Genomic DNA, 18279 nt, shown 5'->3' on the forward strand with positions numbered 1-18279 from the left:
CCTTTAAGAGAGTTAAAAACTAAAGTACAAACACACCTTCAAAATAACAGTTAGCCAAGCAAAACATCGGGACCATGCGATCTTGTTTGGATAATCTGAAATTCGGTTAATCAAACACCAGATAATCAAGGTTCCTCTGGACATATTTGTACCTACTATCTCACGCTCACTGTTGGGAGGTCTGTAATATAGCTCCAACATTGTTACTGCACCCTTCCTATTTCTGACCTCTGCCCATATTGCCTCACTGCTCGAGTCCTCCACATCATCCTCCTTCAGGACAGCTGTGATATTCTCTCTGGTGAGCACTGCAACTCCTCCACTGCTTTTACTTCCTTCTCTACCCCATCTGAAGTATCTATATCATGGGCATTTCGTTGGCAATCTTACTTTCCCTCAACCAAGTCTCAGTCGTAGCAATAACAGCATACTCCCAGGAACAAATCCAATCCCTAAGTTCATCTTCCTTACCCACTACACTTCATGCATTGAAACAAATGCGCCTCAGACCATCTGTCTCTTTGCGGTCATCATCTGCTCCCCGCCTACTCTTCCCCTTAGGTACGCTGACTTCATTATCTAGTTCCTTACAGGCTTCGGTTACTACCTCCTTACTGTCCACTAACCTCCTCATTTAGTTCCCATTCCCTTGCTAGATTAGTTTAAACGCTCCCCAACAGTGTTAGCAAAAGCACTCCGGAGGACATTGGTTCTAGTCCTATCCAGATGTAGACCAGCTGATTTATAATAGTCCCATTTCACCCAGAACCAGTCCCAATGTCCCAAAAATCTGAACCCCTCTCTCCTGCAGCATCTGTCAAGCCAGTCATTCATCCTGCGTATTCTTTCATTTCTACTGTAACTAGCATGTGGCACTGTGGGGTTGGTGCTGTTTCTGTAGCAAAGTCAAAAAGTGTATACTGGAAAAGCACAGCAGGTCAGGCACCATCTGAGGAGCAGGACAGCTGATGTTCCGGGCATAAGCCCTTCACCAGTAGCGCATAGCACTTGAACAATATGTGACAAAGAGTCAAATAAATGAAGCAATAATTATGTCACATTGGTAACCTGGAAAACCTGGTTATTAAAAGAAAGGAAAACTATAAGGTGAACCCACAATAATCTGATGTGTCACAGGTACAGGAGATACACAAAGGTATTGTCTAGAATCTTCTACCCATACATAAGTTAAAATGTTAATATGTATCTGATTCTCAGTGGAAATATTCCAATATTCCTTCTCTAGATTTTCATTCTCATCTCAGTTTGGAAATGGGAACTGGACACGTATGTTAGTGAGCTTCTTACTGCATAGAAATGGAAATATTAACCTTAATCTCCATATATTAAAAATGCAGAAGAAACATAATAAGAGATGCTATGCAAAATGATCACATTCCTGCCATATGAATACCAAATGAAGCAAATTTTCCACCTTTGCCAATTGTAGTACAGATGATCATAAATTTATTGCAAAGGAAAGCATGAATAATCAATATCACTAAATCGGATGAAATTTAATACACTCATTCACTATTACCATTCAAACTGAGCCCACTATTGTCGACACCTGTCTCGTCCAGATAAATTTATTTTGTGCATCTCTAGTAACAGTAGCTTAATAGCACCTAAACCCAGAGGGGGTTCAAAGAAGCTTTCAAATTGGAGGTTGTTAGCCAACATTGTTGAAACGTGAAGCCCAAAATTACATTAAAGAAACAGTTGAAACAATTTCTGCACAAATCTCTACACACCATCTAACACAGGAAAACATTAAAATGACTCTCCTCAGCTTTACCATATCATCACTTCTTTTGACCCCCTCCTACCTTTTCAATGTTTCATGTTTCTTATCAGGTATCCAATATTTGGTGAGCAGATAGGTCCTTTATTTCAATTTGAACTGTCTTCAGCCCTTGCCACAAACTCCATTTGCTAGCCAGTGATTTTCACCTTTCCCTTTGGCCACTATCTAAAACTGAACCATATTTTTTTCTTTAAAAACTATCTAGTGTCCCAATTAAGCTCAATCTAACCTTGCACCTCATGCTCTACCTATTGCCAAAACAAAGACTGTCAACTGGTCTCTCTCTCTCTATCATGGCCAATCTCTAGCTCTTCCTTTCTCATCTGATCACCCATGCACTTTTAAAAATATCAGACTAGACTATTTTAAAGTTCTTCGAGTAAAAAATGAGGTCTGCAGATGCTGGAGATCACAGCTGCAAATGTGTTGCTGGTCAAAGCACAGCAGGCCAGGCAGCATCTCAGGAATAGAGAATTCGACGTTTCGAGCATAAGCCCTTCATCAGGAATAAGAGAGAGAGAGAGAGCCAAGCAGGCTAAGATAAAGGGTAGGGAGGAGGGACTAGGGGGAGGGGTGATGGAGGTGGGATAGGTGGAAGGAGGTCAAGGTGAGGGTGATAGGCCGGAGTGGGGTGGGGGCGGAGAGGTCAGGAAGAGGATTGCAGGTTAGGAGGGCGGTGCTGAGTTGAGGGAACCGACTGAGACAAAGTGGGGGGAGGGAAAATGAGGAAACTGGAGAAATCTGAATTCATACCTTGTGGTTGGAGGGTTCCCAGGCGGAAGATGAGGCGCTCCTCCTCCAGCCGTCGTGTTGTTGTGCTCTGCCGGTGGAGGAGTCCAAGGACCTGCATGTCCTCGGTGGAGTGGGAGGGAGAGTTAAAGTGTTGAGCCACGGGGTGATTGGGTTGGTTGGTTCGGGCGGCCCGGAGGTGTTCTCTGAAGCGTTCCGCAAGTAAGCGGCCTGTTTCACCAATATAGAGGAGGCCACATCGGGTGCAGCGGATGCAATAGATGATGTGTGTAGAGGTACAGGTGAACTTGTGGCGGATATGGAAGGATCCCTTGGGGCCTTGGAGGGAAGTGAGTGTGGAGGTGTGGGCGCAAGTTTTACATTTCCTGCGGTTGCAGGGGAAGGTGCCGGGGGTGGAGGTTGGGTTGGTGGGGGGTGTGGATCTGACGAGGGAGTCACGAAGGGAGTGGTCCTTGCGGAACGCTGATAGGGGAGGGGAGGGAAATATATCCTTGGTGGTGGGGTCCGTTTGGAGGTGGCGGAAATGGCGGCGGATGATACGTTGTATGCGGAGGTTGGTGGGGTGGTAGGTGAGAACCAGTGGGGTTCTGTCTTGGTGGCGGTTGGAGGAGCGGGGCTCAAGGGCGGAGGAGCGGGAAGTGGAGGAGATGCGGTGGAGGGCATCGTCGATCACGTCTGGGGGGAATCTGCGGTCCTTGAAGAAGGAGGCCATCTGGGCTGTGCGGTGTTGGAATTGGTCCTCCTGGGAGCAGATGCGGCGGAGACGAAGGAATTGGGAATATGGGATGGCGTTTTTACAGGGGGCAGGGTGGGAGGAGGTGTAGTCCAGGTAGCTGTGGGAGTCAGTCGGTTTATAATAGATGTCTGTGTTGAGTCGGTCGCCCGAGATAGAAATGGAAAGGTCTAGGAAGGGGAGGGAGGAGTCTGAGATGGTCCAGGTGAATTTCAGGTCGGGATGGAAGGTGTTAGTAAAGTTGATGAACTGTTCAACCTCCTCGTGGGAGCACGAGGCAGCGCCGATACAGTCATCGATGTAGCGGAGGAAAAGGTGGGGGGTGGTGCCAGTGTAGTTGCGGAAGATGGACTGTTCCACATATCCTACGAAGAGGCGGGCATAGCTGGGGCCCATGCGGGTGCCCATGGCAACTCCTTTAGTTTGGAGGAAGTGGGAGGATTGAAAAGAGAAGTTATTAAGGGTGACGACCAGTTCAGTCAGTCGAAGGAGGGTGTCAGTGGAAGGGTACTGGTTGGTGCGGCGGGAAAGGAAGAAGCGGAGGGCTTTGAGTCCTTCGTGATGGGGGATGGAGGTGTACAGGGACTGGATGTCCATAGTGAAAATAAGGCGTTGGGGACCGGGGAAGCGAAAATCCTGGAGGAGGTGGAGGGCGTGGGTGGTGTCCCGAACGTAGGTGGGGAGTTCTTGGACTAAAGGGGACAGGACCGTGTCGAGGTATTGGGAGATGAGTTCGGTGGGGCAGGAGTAGGCTGAGACAATGGGTCGGCCGGGGCAGGCAGGTTTGTGGATTTTGGGCAGGAGGTAGAAACGGGCGGTGCGGGGTTGTGGGACTATGAGGTTGGAGGCGGTGGATGGGAGATCCCCTGAGGTGATGAGGTCCTGGATGGTCTGGGAGATGATGGTTTGGTGGTGGGAGGTCGGATCCTGGATGGTCTGGGAGATGATGGTTTGGTGGTGGGAGGTGGGATCCTGGATGGTCTGGGAGATGATGGTTTGGTGGTGGGAGGTGGGATCACTGGATGGTCTGGGAGATGATGGTTTGGTGGTGGGAGGTGGGATCCTGGATGGTCTGGGAGATGATGGTTTGGTGGTGGGACTGGATGGTCCCCACACCGTCTTTCGTCACTTCACGTAACCCCGCCCCCACGCTTATTGCCGTCACGACGCATGACCCCGCCCCCACATCGAGCAACGTCACCACGTCTAACTCCGCCCCTACTTCGATCTCTGTCCCCGCCCCTAACCCCGCCCCCAGCCCCAGCTCCAGTCCTGCACCAGGTCCTAGCTCCCAGCCTTGCCGGATTTTCACCATCCCTCCAGATCTCCCCCTCTCTGCGGATGAAAGATCAGTCCTCAGCAGGGGCCTCACCTTCATTCCCCTACGCCCTCGGATTAATGAGTTCAACACGCGCCGAGATATTGAGCAATTCTTCCGCCGCCTTCGCCTCCGTGCCTACTTTCACAACCAAGACTCTCGCCCACCCTCTGACGACCCCTTCTCCCGCCTCCAACACACCCCATCCACCTGGACACCCCGTGCTGGCCTCTTACCCGCCCTCGACCTCTTTATAGCCAACTGCCGCCGTGACATTAACCGACTCAACCTGTCCACCCCTCTTACCCACTCCAACCTCTCACCCTCAGAACGTGCAGCCCTCCACTCCCTCCGCTCCAATCCCAACCTCACCATCAAACCCGCAGACAAGGGAGGCGCGGTGGTAGTTTGGCGCACTGACCTGTAAACCGCTGAAGCCAAACGCCAGCTCGCGGACGCCTCCTCTTATCGCCCCCTTGACCACGATCCCACCTCCCACCACCAAACCATCATCTCCCAGACCATCCAGGACCTCATCACCTCAGGGGATCTCCCATCCACCGCCTCCAACCTCATAGTCCCACAACCCCGCACCGCCCGTTTCTACCTCCTGCCCAAAATCCACAAACCTGCCTGCCCCGGCCGACCCATTGTCTCAGCCTGCCCCTGCCCCACCGAACTCATCTCCCAATACCTCGACACGGTCCTGTCCCCTTTAGTCCAAGAACTCCCCACCTACGTTCGGGACACCACCCACGCCCTCCACCTCCTCCAGGATTTTCGCTTCCCCGGTCCCCAACGCCTTATTTTCACTATGGACATCCAGTCCCTGTACACCTCCATCCCCCATCACGAAGGACTCAAAGCCCTCCGCTTCTTCCTTTCCCGCCGCACCAACCAGTACCCTTCCACTGACACCCTCCTTCGACTGACTGAACTGGTCCTCACCCTTAATAACTTCTCTTTTCAATCCTCCCACTTCCTCCAAACTAAAGGAGTTGCCATGGGCACCCGCATGGGCCCCAGCTATGCCCGCCTCTTCGTAGGATATGTGGAACAGTCCATCTTCCGCAACTACACTGGCACCACCCCCCACCTTTTCCTCCGCCGATGACTGTATCGGCGCTGCCTCGTGCTCCCACGAGGAGGTTGAACAGTTCATCAACTTTACTAACACCTTCCATCCCGACCTGAAATTCACCTGGACCATCTCAGACTCCTCCCTCCCCTTCCTAGACCTTTCCATTTCTATCTCGGGCGACCGACTCAACACAGACATCTATTATAAACCGACTGACTCCCACAGCTACCTGGACTACACCTCCTCCCACCCTGCCCCCTGTAAAAACGCCATCCCATATTCCCAATTCCTTCGTCTCCGCCGCATCTGCTCCCAGGAGGACCAATTCCAACACCGCACAGCCCAGATGGCCTCCTTCTTCAAGGACCGCAGATTCCCCCCAGACGTGATCGACGATGCCCTCCACCGCATCTCCTCCACTTCCCGCTCCTCCGCCCTTGAGCCCCGCTCCTCCAACCGCCACCAAGACAGAACCCCACTGGTTCTCACCTACCACCCCACCAACCTCCGCATACAACGTATCATCTGCCGCCATTTCCGCCACCTCCAAACGGACCCCACCACCAAGGATATATTTCCCTCCCCTCCCCTATCAGCGTTCCGCAAGGACCACTCCCTTCGTGACTCCCTCGTCAGATCCACACCCCCCACCAACCCAACCTCCACCCCCGGCACCTTCCCCTGCAACCGCAGGAAATGTAAAACTTGCGCCCACACCTCCACACTCACTTCCCTCCAAGGCCCCAAGGGATCCTTCCATATCCGCCACAAGTTCACCTGTACCTCCACACACATCATCTATTGCATCCGCTGCACCCGATGTGGCCTCCTCTATATTGGTGAAACAGGCCGCTTACTTGCGGAACGCTTCAGAGAACACCTCCGGGCCGCCCGAACCAACCAACCCAATCACCCCGTGGCTCAACACTTTAACTCTCCCTCCCACTCCACCGAGGACATGCAGGTCCTTGGACTCCTCCACCGGCAGAGCACAACAACACGACGGCTGGAGGAGGAGCGCCTCATCTTCCGCCTGGGAACCCTCCAACCACAAGGTATGAATTCAGATTTCTCCAGTTTCCTCATTTTCCCTCCCCCCACTTTGTCTCAGTCGGTTCCCTCAACTCAGCACCGCCCTCCTAACCTGCAATCCTCTTCCTGACCTCTCCGCCCCCACCCCACTCCGGCCTATCACCCTCACCTTGACCTCCTTCCACCTATCCCACCTCCATCGCCCCTCCCCCTAGTCCCTCCTCCCTACCCTTTATCTTAGCCTGCTTGGCTCTCTCTCTCTCTCTTATTCCTGATGAAGGGCTTATGCTCGAAACGTCGAATTCTCTATTCCTGAGATGCTGCCTGGCCTGCTGTGCTTTGACCAGCAACACATTTGCAGCTATTTTAAAGTTCTCCCCAGCTGATGTTCCACCTTAACTCCTCTAGAAATTTGATTCATTCAAAATCTTACTGCCTCTACCCTAATTTGTACAGGGTCCCAAGTTACACCTCTGCCTTGATAGGATTCAATCCTTGGTCACCAGAACATTACATGGGTCTCTAATTACCAGTCTGCAGTTCTTTTGGCAAACCATGTTACTCCAAATTCTGAAAGTATACTATAGAATTATACTTGATATCTTCTTTCTGCCTTCGAAGTTTGTATCAATCTTCCTTATGCTTGATGTTTACATTTTGGCATTCAAGGTTTAAAAAAAAGACTTAAATAGGTCAAAAGTAAAAGAGTTTATCAAATAAATGAGCACATTATCACAATGACAAATTTGGCATGCAACGCAAAAAACATTTAACATTTGATAAATTATTTTACTAAATCAACAGTTTTCCCAAGAATTATTCTTTACACTTATTTTGGAATACAGTTACCAATAATTTACTTTAGTTTATTACAATACACTTCAGTTTGACTTTAAATTGAAACTTGAACAAAGCTTTCTACGAAACAAGTGATTTTATTACCTGATCTTCACTCACAATGCCTCTGTGTATCACATGATAAAAGTGCACTAAGAAATCAGAGTTTGGCAAGACATCTTGGCGCTTGGTCATAATGTCACAGATTAGCTTGTATGCTTGCAGTTTTCCCTCCTTGTATTCATTGGGGAGAGTCGTTGCCTTAAAAATGTTTCAACAATACAATTAAAGTGTCACAGTTTCTGAAAACTTAGACTCTATCTCTAATTACATTTAAAAAAAAGTCTTTATCTATGTTACATTTATGCCCATTTTATGTAAACTGTATCAAAACTGATAAAACATCAATCTGTAGCATTAATTCTGTTTCTTTCTACAGATGCTGTCTACCTGCTGATTATTTGCAGTATTTTCATAGAACATAGAATAATACAGCGCAGAACAGGCCCTTCAGCCCTCGATGTTGCACCGACCTGTGAACTATTCTCAGCTCGTCCCCCAACACTATCCCAAAATGTTTCTGTTGACTTTATTTTAAATTTCATGGTTTCCAACATATGCCACATATACTTTCATTTGTATATTTAATTGGAATTTACTGACTTTTGTACAAAACAAATTTAAGACAGTATCTTATAGCCAAATGGAATATTGGAATTAAAAGTAAAATGAAAGGAATTTTCCAATTTGATAACAGATCATAGTCAGATAAAGATATTTTCTTCTAATTTAATGGAATAAGAAAACATAACAATGGAATAGCTCTTCATTCACCTAATTTCTGAATAAATCAAAATATGATTATACTTTCACTGTATTCAAATTACTACTAATTACTATGTATTGATATTTGCTCTTCTCCCAACAACATAGCCGCAATATCCACTCAGCTTTTAGTTCACAATTCTGATGGCAGATTACAACTGAAACCATGATTTGATTCTTCTCCTCACAAGTGCTAAGTCTGCTTCTTACAATTTTTTTGTTTCTAAGTTGCAACGTGTAACTTTTAAAATTAGAGAAATTATATTAGGTTACCTTAAATAACCAGGACACAAACATACGAAGAGGTGGAATGAGAATAGGAGATTGTGGCGAATTTTGATTATCCAGACTGACACCCAGATTGTCTCTAATCTAGAAAAGATAAACACAAATAACAATCTTACGCCTGTCAAAAAGAGCAAGTGGCTCACAACATAATATAATAACTTAGCTGTTAAGTTAGCTACTTCTGTTAACAGAAACCATAAGATGTGGGAGAAATAGGCTATTCAGCCCATCAAGTTTGCACTACCATTCAAATAATCTTCAATTATGCGTCCTATGAAGATTCCGAGAAAAACTTGATAATTGAAGCTATATTCCTTCGTGACTTACTCTAACTGTGCCTTTTTGGATATTTGGCTGCAAAACAGTAAATTAAAGAGAAATTCGAGCACTAGTTCTAATGGTGGAATATTTCAGTTGCTACACAATATAAAAACAACATGGCACAGGAGTGAAGCATCATTTTCACACAGACCAGTTGAGATTTTGAAAGGATGGGTGTGTGTGGCCAGACCTGAAACGCCACCATCACAGGAAACGGTTTCAACTCACCTGTGCCCACAACCTATCAACTGGTTGACAATACCCACCTGACATTGTCAACTCCTTCATTTTACAAACTTATTTCTTCCAGTAGCTTGTCAAAGTGGCTTCAGAGTCATCAAATTTTGGAACACGACAGAAATGATCATGAAAATGGACTATGGTTCAATGTTAATCCACTTGGTTGTGTGAATGCCTAGATTATGTTAAAGATGATTCATGACCCAGCTGCTTGCAAGGAAAACTCCTTCAAACGATAAGTAAATGTGTACATATTTCTCCAATCTGGATGAGAAATAGGGTTTCACATGTGACTGAAATGTCGAGGCCCTTATCAGACAAAACATAACCTTCCATTGATATATAACATGTATCAGTTATGGTGCAGGAGATATTTTAACACATCATATCTGTCCTGGCTGAAAAGGGGCTATCTAGTCAAATCTAATCTTCTAGGTCTTAGACTGTACCTAGGTTATATCACTAAGTAAACGTCTAAAATATTTTAAATGCAAATATTCTTTTTACCTATGTCACCTTTTTTGGATCATGAGCTTCAGACCCCACTCTAATCTAAAGATTAAATTTCACTGGCTGGCTATATCTAAGAGAACTAAGAGTTTGTAGACTTGAAATAGTTTGACTAACTTAAGTTTTTATTAAGAATTTAATTCTTACCTACTGCATAAATGCAACAATTTCATATTTCAGTTGAGAAATAGAATGCTACTGTTGCACAAAGTCAATGGTGAAGAAGCACAGCTCAGAGAACAAATTTTAAGATACCTCAATATTACCATGCTCACCCGAATCTGACATGCTTTTTACATATAAAATGATAAGGGGCCTTGATTGAATGGGTAGAAAGGACCGAATTCTGTTAACAGAGATCAACAGTTAGGTGTCAAGGATTTCAAGTTTTTGATGGAAACTGAGAAGGGATTTGCAAAATTTGTTTCACTTGAGGAGGCCACATCTAAAGATCCTCTCAGCAAGCAGAGGTCCAGAGCCCATGCCCCTCAATGCCATTTCTTCCAGATGATTGTGGCACATTGCTGCTGCAGATGAACGCCTGAGATACCATCACAGAACTGTGTTATCTGCTGGAGCAGGTGGTAGGGCTTGATGAGATGGCTGGCCATTCTAACTCAGCAGCTATCAAGATGACAGCTCCATTACATTTTTATGCAACTGGCTGCTTCCAGGAATCCATCAGGGAACTAAGTGGGATCTCTTAATCTTGAACCCCAAACATATTGAGGCTGCGAATGATACAGTTTTTGACAGATTACACCGCTTCTTGTTTCCTTGTGACAAGGTCAGTACTATAACTAAGACAATAAGCTTTGCCAATATAGCTGGCATTCCCCATTGCAAGGCACTATAGACACAGGATCGATAAAGTATGGATCTGGAAAAAGCACAGCAGGTCAAGCAGTATCAACCGAGTGGGGAGTCCTTGTTTTAGGTCAGAATCTTTCATCAGACCTGATGAAAGGTTCTGACCCGAAATGTCGACTCCCCTGCTCCTCTGATGCTGCTTGACCTGTTGTGCGTTTTCCAGACTTTATCGACATTGACTTTCCAACACCTGCAGTCCTAACTATCTCCACTATCGACATATAACATTGAGATTGCCGTATCATAGTGCAGCGAACTTCTTTGATTGAAAAGGATCAATTCCACCAAAGTATAAGTCAACTTGTGATTATCAGGTACACACAATAGAGATCTCCACTAGCTACCCTCAAAGCTGCTATGATGCCTTTATCCTGGAGACGCTCAAGTTCCTGTTTCATTTTAAGGGTCAGATGCCTTACAAAGAGGGCTACTGGAAGACCAAGAATACCTTTTCACAATCCAACGGTGACCAAGGTCACATGAATGTATAATGTAACCCGTCAAAGTTACTGTGGAATAAGGTGATCAGCCTCCTGAAGATGAGGTTCCAATATGTGAATTGGTATGGAGGAACCTTGCACAACAATCTATACAGAATGAGCCACAGAATCCTTGCAAGCTGTGCTACGTACAACTGGCGCAGGCAAAGGGGGCATTGTTACGGATTCTGAACAGCTGGGAGAATGGTAGCAGTCTTCCAAGGAAGGAGGCAAGGACATTGAACAGGACAAACATCACTTTCAGTAGCTCAGGACAACGCAGTATCAGGTGCAATAAGCCAGGCTGACATGATTTACACTCACTCCCAATAAATCTGAGTTGGGTGAAGTTATTATTCACTGACTATAAATTTTGTTGTTGCTCAAAAGGCAAGTAGCACCCTACTTAGTCTCAGAGGCAAATGCAGTTTTTTTTTGTATTTTTCCTTCTCCTTCATGTCATTCAAAACAGCTTATCGTTTTCATCTATTTGAAGGCTGTCCAATGTGATGCTTCATGTTGAATAATGACAAGATGTGATGCTAGACTAGGCATTAGGGAAAGAGTATCACTCACTTGGACAGGGCTCTAACATAATATGGTGCAAAGGACAGGTAGCCTGTGCATCTTGGAGCATCTGTGGAGGGAAGACAGAATAAACGCTTAGGGTCCAGTGACCCTTCTTCAGAATCCTTGGTGTCAGACCTGCTCCGTTTTCCCAGCAATTTCTGTTTTTAGTTCAGATTTCCAGTATCCACAGTTTTTGTTTTTTTGGTGGCCTGTGCATCTGCATTCTTGCAACTGCACTTACAATGACAACTGATCAGACATATGATGATATAAGGTAGCAATACATTTACAAAGGAGAGATTTACTTCCAGTGAAGCGTCATCCATACGCCTTCAATCTTTTCCTTTCCATTTCCCTCCCATTAGGCAAACTGTTCTATGCATGTCAGAAAGCAATTAACCTAGCATGCAGTTGGGCTTTAGATTTTTTTTTATTCGCTTCTGGGACACGGGCATTGCTGGCTGGTCAGCATTTATTGTCCAACCCTAGTTGCCCTTGAGAAGGTGGGGGTGAGCTACCTTCTTGAACTGCTGCAGTTTACATGATGTAGGTTGACCCACAATGCTGTTATGGAGGGAATTCCACGATTTTTATCCAGCGATAGTGAAGGAATAGCAATATATTTCCAAGGAGAATGTGAGGACGCCAGATGCTGGAAATCAGAATTGAGAGTGTGGTGCTGGGAAAGCACATTCAGGATGAAGGGCTTATGCCCAAAATGTCGAATTTCCTGTTCCTTGGATGCTGCCTGACCTGCTGCGCTTTTCCAGCAACACATTTTCAGCTCAGTTATGCCCAAAACGTCAATTCTCCCGTTTCTTGGATGCTGCCTGTCCTGCTGTGCTTTTTCAGCACTACACTCTCAACAATATATTTCCAAGTCAAGTTGGTAAGTGGCTTGGATGAACTTGGAAGGTGGTAGTGTTTCCATATATCTGCTGCCCTTGTCCTTCGAAATGGAAGTGGTTGTAAGTTTGGAAGATGCTGTCCAAGGGTCTTTGGTGAACATCTGCAGTGCAGCTTGAAGACAGCACACACTGCCATTGAGCACTGGTGGTTGAGGGAGTGGAAGTTTGTGGATGTGGTTCCAATCAAGTAGGCTGCTTTGCCCTGGATGTTGTCAAGATTGAACGTTGTTGCAGCTGCACCTATCCAGGTAAGTGCAGAGTTCTGAATCACACCCCTGCCTCTGAACCGCTCTTATAGCCACTGTGTTTATGTGGCAAATCCAGTTGAGTTTCGATTTAATGCCCCGTGGTGGCACCTGTTTTGAAAATCCCGCATGGTCCTGGCAGTAGTGAGTATTTGTACTGTAGTGACTGCAAGATAGTGAGAGAGCAGCAGCAGAGGGGCATGGTGCACACCCAGTGTGACAAGGACCAAAGAATTATAAGAGATAATTTACTATAGCTTACCCTCTATGAATACACCAGATTTTTGGTGAATTTTAAAAAATTCATCCTTGTAATCTAATCTTCCGTTTTATCTATCTTTCTGCACTTGATTCAGCATCAAATTGACCTGCTCTGATTTACGTCCGTAGTCCATCCTTTGCCTTTCTCCTTTCAATCCAACAATCTGATTGATTCAATCAATCGGATTGTTCTTCCTGTGCACTAAGGTTGCAAATACCATTTTGTTCATTGCAACATTTTAAGCTCATACGTTTGGCAACTTATCACAAAAAATCTGAAAACCTCAAATGCTCAAGGGTCTATCCAACATGCTCTTTAAAAGCAAAATTTACTCCAAACAATCTTAACGCAATTAATACATATAACAAACTAATGAGACAGCAGTTATGAAACAATTTTCAATGTTCAGTGTTTCAACATGTTTGATGGCCAAGTGTCTGATTAAAGCCTGTATTCAAACATTGGCTTGTGAAACAGATTTGTGAATATTGAGACTGTGTTTGATTTATGGCAAAGAGATCATTTTTATTATACCCTGTAAACCAGACCATCACCCCACCCCACCTCTGTGTACCAGTTCTGGAGAGACCTACAAATAACATAACATGCATATGTTTATTTTATATCATCAGAGAAACTTAGAAAACATGTTATTTTACAGCCAGCATACCTTAGCTAGTTTGTGCCAGAGTTCATATAGATATTCAAAAACAAGGGCATGGATTTTAGGACAGCGTATGCAGTTGACATCTCCCAGAATTCCCAAAATTCTTCTCCATAACACAGCAGCTGCATCAGCATGCCAGCCAGTAAGGGTTCCTCCAGCAATGATACTACACTCATCTGTAAGGCATTCGCTACTATCTGTAAATTAAAATAAATAGGTCAGACCATAGATTAGACTTTTTCAAATGTTTGGCCATGACGTATTCAGCAGTTCCTGCGCAATAATCACACTGATTAAATTACTAGTAGCGTTTTAAGAATGCTGGCTTTTTTCAAAGAACATGATGCAGAGGAATTATGGATCAACAAGTAGAAGCAACCTATTTGTTCTATGTCAATTTGCTGTTAAACATTGGGTCTCAGAGTCAAATACCCCACCCTCTCTGACATGTTCTCAGTCCAAACCTCCAGAAATATAAAACAGAGAAAAGATCTTACTTATGAGACACTGAAGGGGGCATAAATGTGAAATCACATTATGTTATGTACATAATTTTGATTTCTCCCCTCCTAATAATAAATATACGAACAAAATTGTTTGTGAAATACCATGGCTTTGCTGTTTGTTTTGGATAAAGGATGGACTGAAACACAACTGTACAATTTACAGACCTTTGATAATACTGACATTACCTTTGGAGTTACCCAACCTGTAAACACCAAAAGAAGTTAAAACATTAATGGTAAGTTGCATAACAAAATGTTTTTTTAAAAAAAAGACATAATGTACCTGATATCTAAATTTGTGCAGCAAGCCTCCCAAGCTCCTAAATTGTCTTAATTCTACTAGCATTTCTTTAAAAGCACAAGAACCATTTTCTACTCGTTTCAATTTGGAGTCATCCTATACCTCGAGTCTCAACTATTCAATTTAAATTCTCAGTGAAAGAATATTCAGGCTGGAATCCTGTTTGATTGAAATCAATGCGAAATTGACTACTTTAGGCCTGGGGATTCCATCTCTTACGAGACACACAGATATTCAAAAAACATCCTTTTTTAAATTTTTGAGCTCAAATCTCAGATGGCCTCATTTGAAGATCTTTCTTGGACATCTTCTCTTATTACTGCAGTACTGCTTACTTTTATCAATAATGCAATTCCCCCATCTCTGTTATATTTTCCCCCCATCATGCCTGCAAAGTCCATACCATGGCAAATTGAATTACCTGTCCTGCACTTCAATTAACCATGTCTCACAGTGATTGCAGCAATCTTACATTGCTTACCAACACTTGAAAGATCATCCTCCTTATCAGTCAAGCTCCTTGCACTAAAAAAAAACTTCACTTTCAACCTTCCCACATGGCTTATGTACCAATGTCTTTTCTTCCTATTGGACTGTCCTAGCATTCCATTGATTACTCTTTACTCAGAGCTTTACAGCTACACTGAGTCCCACCCCCCTGCCAAATTAGTTTAAAATTTCCCCAACAAAACCAGCAAACCTCCCAGCAATGATATTGGCCCCATTCCAATTCAGGTGCATCCATTTATCTTTTATAGGTTCCATTTAGTCCACAAGCTGCCCCAATCATCCAAAAATCTAATGCCCATTCTCTTACACTATTCCTTGAGCTCATCAATGACCTATCTTTCTATTCCCATACTCAACAGTACATGGCACAAGTAGTAATCCGGAGATAAAAACTCTAGTGGTCTTACTCTTTAATCTACCTAACTCTAAATTCTTGTTATCGGACGGTATCTCTATTTTTTAAACCCAATGTTGTTGGCACCAACATGTCGAAAGATTGCTAGCTATTCATCCTCCTTCTTCAGAATGCCCAACAGTCACTCAGAAATCTTTGACTCTGATACGAGCAAAGCAACATACCATTCCAGAGTCTTGCTTGCTGTCACAGATCGCCCATCAGTTCCCCATACAATCAAGTCCCCTATCATTAAAGCTCTCCCAGTCTTTCATCTCCTGTTTGTGCAGCATAACCAACCCTGATGCCACAAATGTGGCTGTTGACAAGTTCTGATAATCAAGCCAGAAACACTTCGAATACAAGTGTTAAAAGCAAATTACTGCGAATGCTGGAATCTGAAACCAAAAGAGAAAAGCTTTGACAAAGGATCAGTTAGAGTCGAAACGACAGCTCTTTTCTCTCCTTACAGATACTGCCAGACTTGCTGAGATTTTCCAACATTTTCACTTTTGGGTCCTATATAGTGAGATCATTTACAATTTGGGCTTCAAACACTACCGCCAAAGCTTAACCCATATAGCCTTGACTGTTGATCCAGGAGTATACAGACAGAAAAATAATCTGAATACAGTAACTACCTTTGCTTTTATACAACTTTCATTTTATTATGGATTGATTAGCTTAACTTTATACAATTGTTTTAACAAATGAAAAATGTGGATTTGGCCACCTAACTACCTGTAGCCTGAATTACTTTTTATCTTTGTTAATTTTTCGCTGTTTTATTTTGTGTCTCAGGTTGAAGGAGTAAAATTCCACACACATTGTAGCAACTACCAATTAATTCATGATTTCCAAAAAGTATCTGAGACATTTAGAATCCTTGCCTATAATAAGCTTAGCATTACAATCAATAACCACCATGAGCAGTCACTGGCCAACCATGTCAAGGCTAATGTATATAATTTTTAATTATAGCAAAAATTCATAAAATGTCTCTATGACATCTCTACTTATACATGTGAACAATACATTATGGGCATTCATCTCAATAAAAGCAACTGTGTCATTGACTAAATCAATGCCTTTCTAACTTCCATTGAAAAGTTGTGCAAATTGCTGAACCTTGAGGTCGCGGTCGATATATGAAATCTAAAATATCAATATTACTGTTTTTTTTTAACCATCTAAGAGGCCAAATTACTTTTTAGGTGAAACTTACGCAGCACAGAAACTTAAAACTAGATTTACAGACAGGATGCACAACAACAATTTTCCCATGTCAAGCCAGAAAATAACATCATGAACAAGTTTTCAGTGATGATCTGTTTTTGATTTTAAAATACGTTGTATAACGTATGTATTGTGGAGGATAAAAACCTAAAAAATTATCTGGTGGGGCTAGGCAGTAATTTGGTGGAACTGATCAGCTGCCATATTCAGAACCCTCAGTTTTCACTTCACTGATTTCAGTGGAATAAAATTTGGCTGGATTCTAGCAATGCTTGTCCTTTGTCTGCCAGATCATCACCCTGATGAAAATGAAAATCACTCACTGCGTAGAAAAAAAGACTTTTGTCAAATGCTAACTAGCCTTTGAAAAAATAAATATTGATTGTGCCAAAAAGCGACAGAGGAATATTTTGAAATTATTACAAACTTGAAAGTTAAAATTGATTTTCAAAACACCAGGTGTTAGCAGGTTCAGAAAATGAGTCTCAAATAAGCATTTAGATTTGGTTCTAGCATCCCCTACTGGATGATTTCTGCTGCATCAGCACCACCATTCCAGGAGACATATTTTCAGGTACACAGGCGGTTCTCAATTTATGAGGGTTTGACTTACAAATGCTTTTGCTTCCGAACACAATCCCTTACAAGGTGTATTAATATTAGTTTTAAAAGATTCAACTTTCCCTTGTACTTATGAACAATTCTGTTATATTACTGTGTATTGTGCTCCAATGTGCGTACAAATCACTTGCAAACAGACTGAGAAAGGAAACTTGTTCACAAACTCTGACTGCCTGTACATCAAAAAAACATAAATCAGTTTCCACACCAAATCCCAATTTGAACTTCTACGTATTAATGCACTTTTTAAATGCATAAATATTCAAATTTCAATGGTAAATAAAACTACTTTTTAATAGAACACTGTTCAATTACATTTGATCTGATTTACTTCAAGTATACTCTTAAACACTCCTCCCCTCCAAAGTAAATGCAGCTCAACTAGCAGACAGTACTGCAGATTGCACCAATGTATTCCCAAATTAATCCAGGGAAGTAAAGCAAGAAAGTATTACTTGCATCCAGCATCATAGCCTAGAACTATTTTCAGGTAAGGTAACCTGTAAGGGAATACGGGATCTATTAACAATTTCTCCTTTGAATTCTCCCACTTCCTCCAGACCAAAGGGGTAGCCATGGGCATACGTATGGGCCCCAGCTATGCCTGTCTCTTTGTTGGCTACGTAGAACAGTTGATCTTTCGTAATTACACTGGCTCCACACCCCACCTCTTCCTCCGCTACATTGATGACTGCATTGGCACCACCTCGTGCTCCCGTGAGGAAGTTGAGCAATTCATCAACTTCACCAACACATTCCACCCTGACCTTAAATTTACCTGGACCATCTCTGACACCTCCCTCCCCTTCCTGGACCTCTCCATCTCCATTAATGACGACCGACTTGACACAGATTTTTTACAAACCCACCGACTCCCACAGCTACATGGATTACACCTCTTCCCACCCTACCTCTTGCAAAAATGCCATCTCGTATTCCCAATTCCTCCACCTCTGCCATATCTGCTT

General features: G+C 43.7%; 1 protein-coding gene across 4 annotated transcripts in view; it reads right to left on the reverse strand.

Moving 5' to 3' along the window:
* The window catches only part of ralgapa2 (Ral GTPase activating protein catalytic subunit alpha 2), a 564036-nt gene that overhangs the window by 346420 nt on the left and 199337 nt on the right, over nucleotides 1–18279 (reverse strand). For all 4 annotated transcript variants that reach the window (XM_060831798.1, XM_060831795.1, XM_060831796.1 and 1 more), the window contains exons 22-24: nucleotides 13747–13940; nucleotides 8657–8755; nucleotides 7664–7819 (exon numbers count right to left, since the gene is read on the reverse strand). In XM_060831798.1, coding sequence (XP_060687781.1) covers nucleotides 7664–7819; nucleotides 8657–8755; nucleotides 13747–13940 — 449 coding nt within the window. The remainder of the gene's footprint in view (nucleotides 1–7663; nucleotides 7820–8656; nucleotides 8756–13746; nucleotides 13941–18279) is intronic.

Source organism: Hemiscyllium ocellatum, chromosome 10, assembly GCF_020745735.1.
Source record: "Hemiscyllium ocellatum isolate sHemOce1 chromosome 10, sHemOce1.pat.X.cur, whole genome shotgun sequence".
NCBI lineage: Eukaryota > Metazoa > Chordata > Chondrichthyes > Orectolobiformes > Hemiscylliidae > Hemiscyllium > Hemiscyllium ocellatum.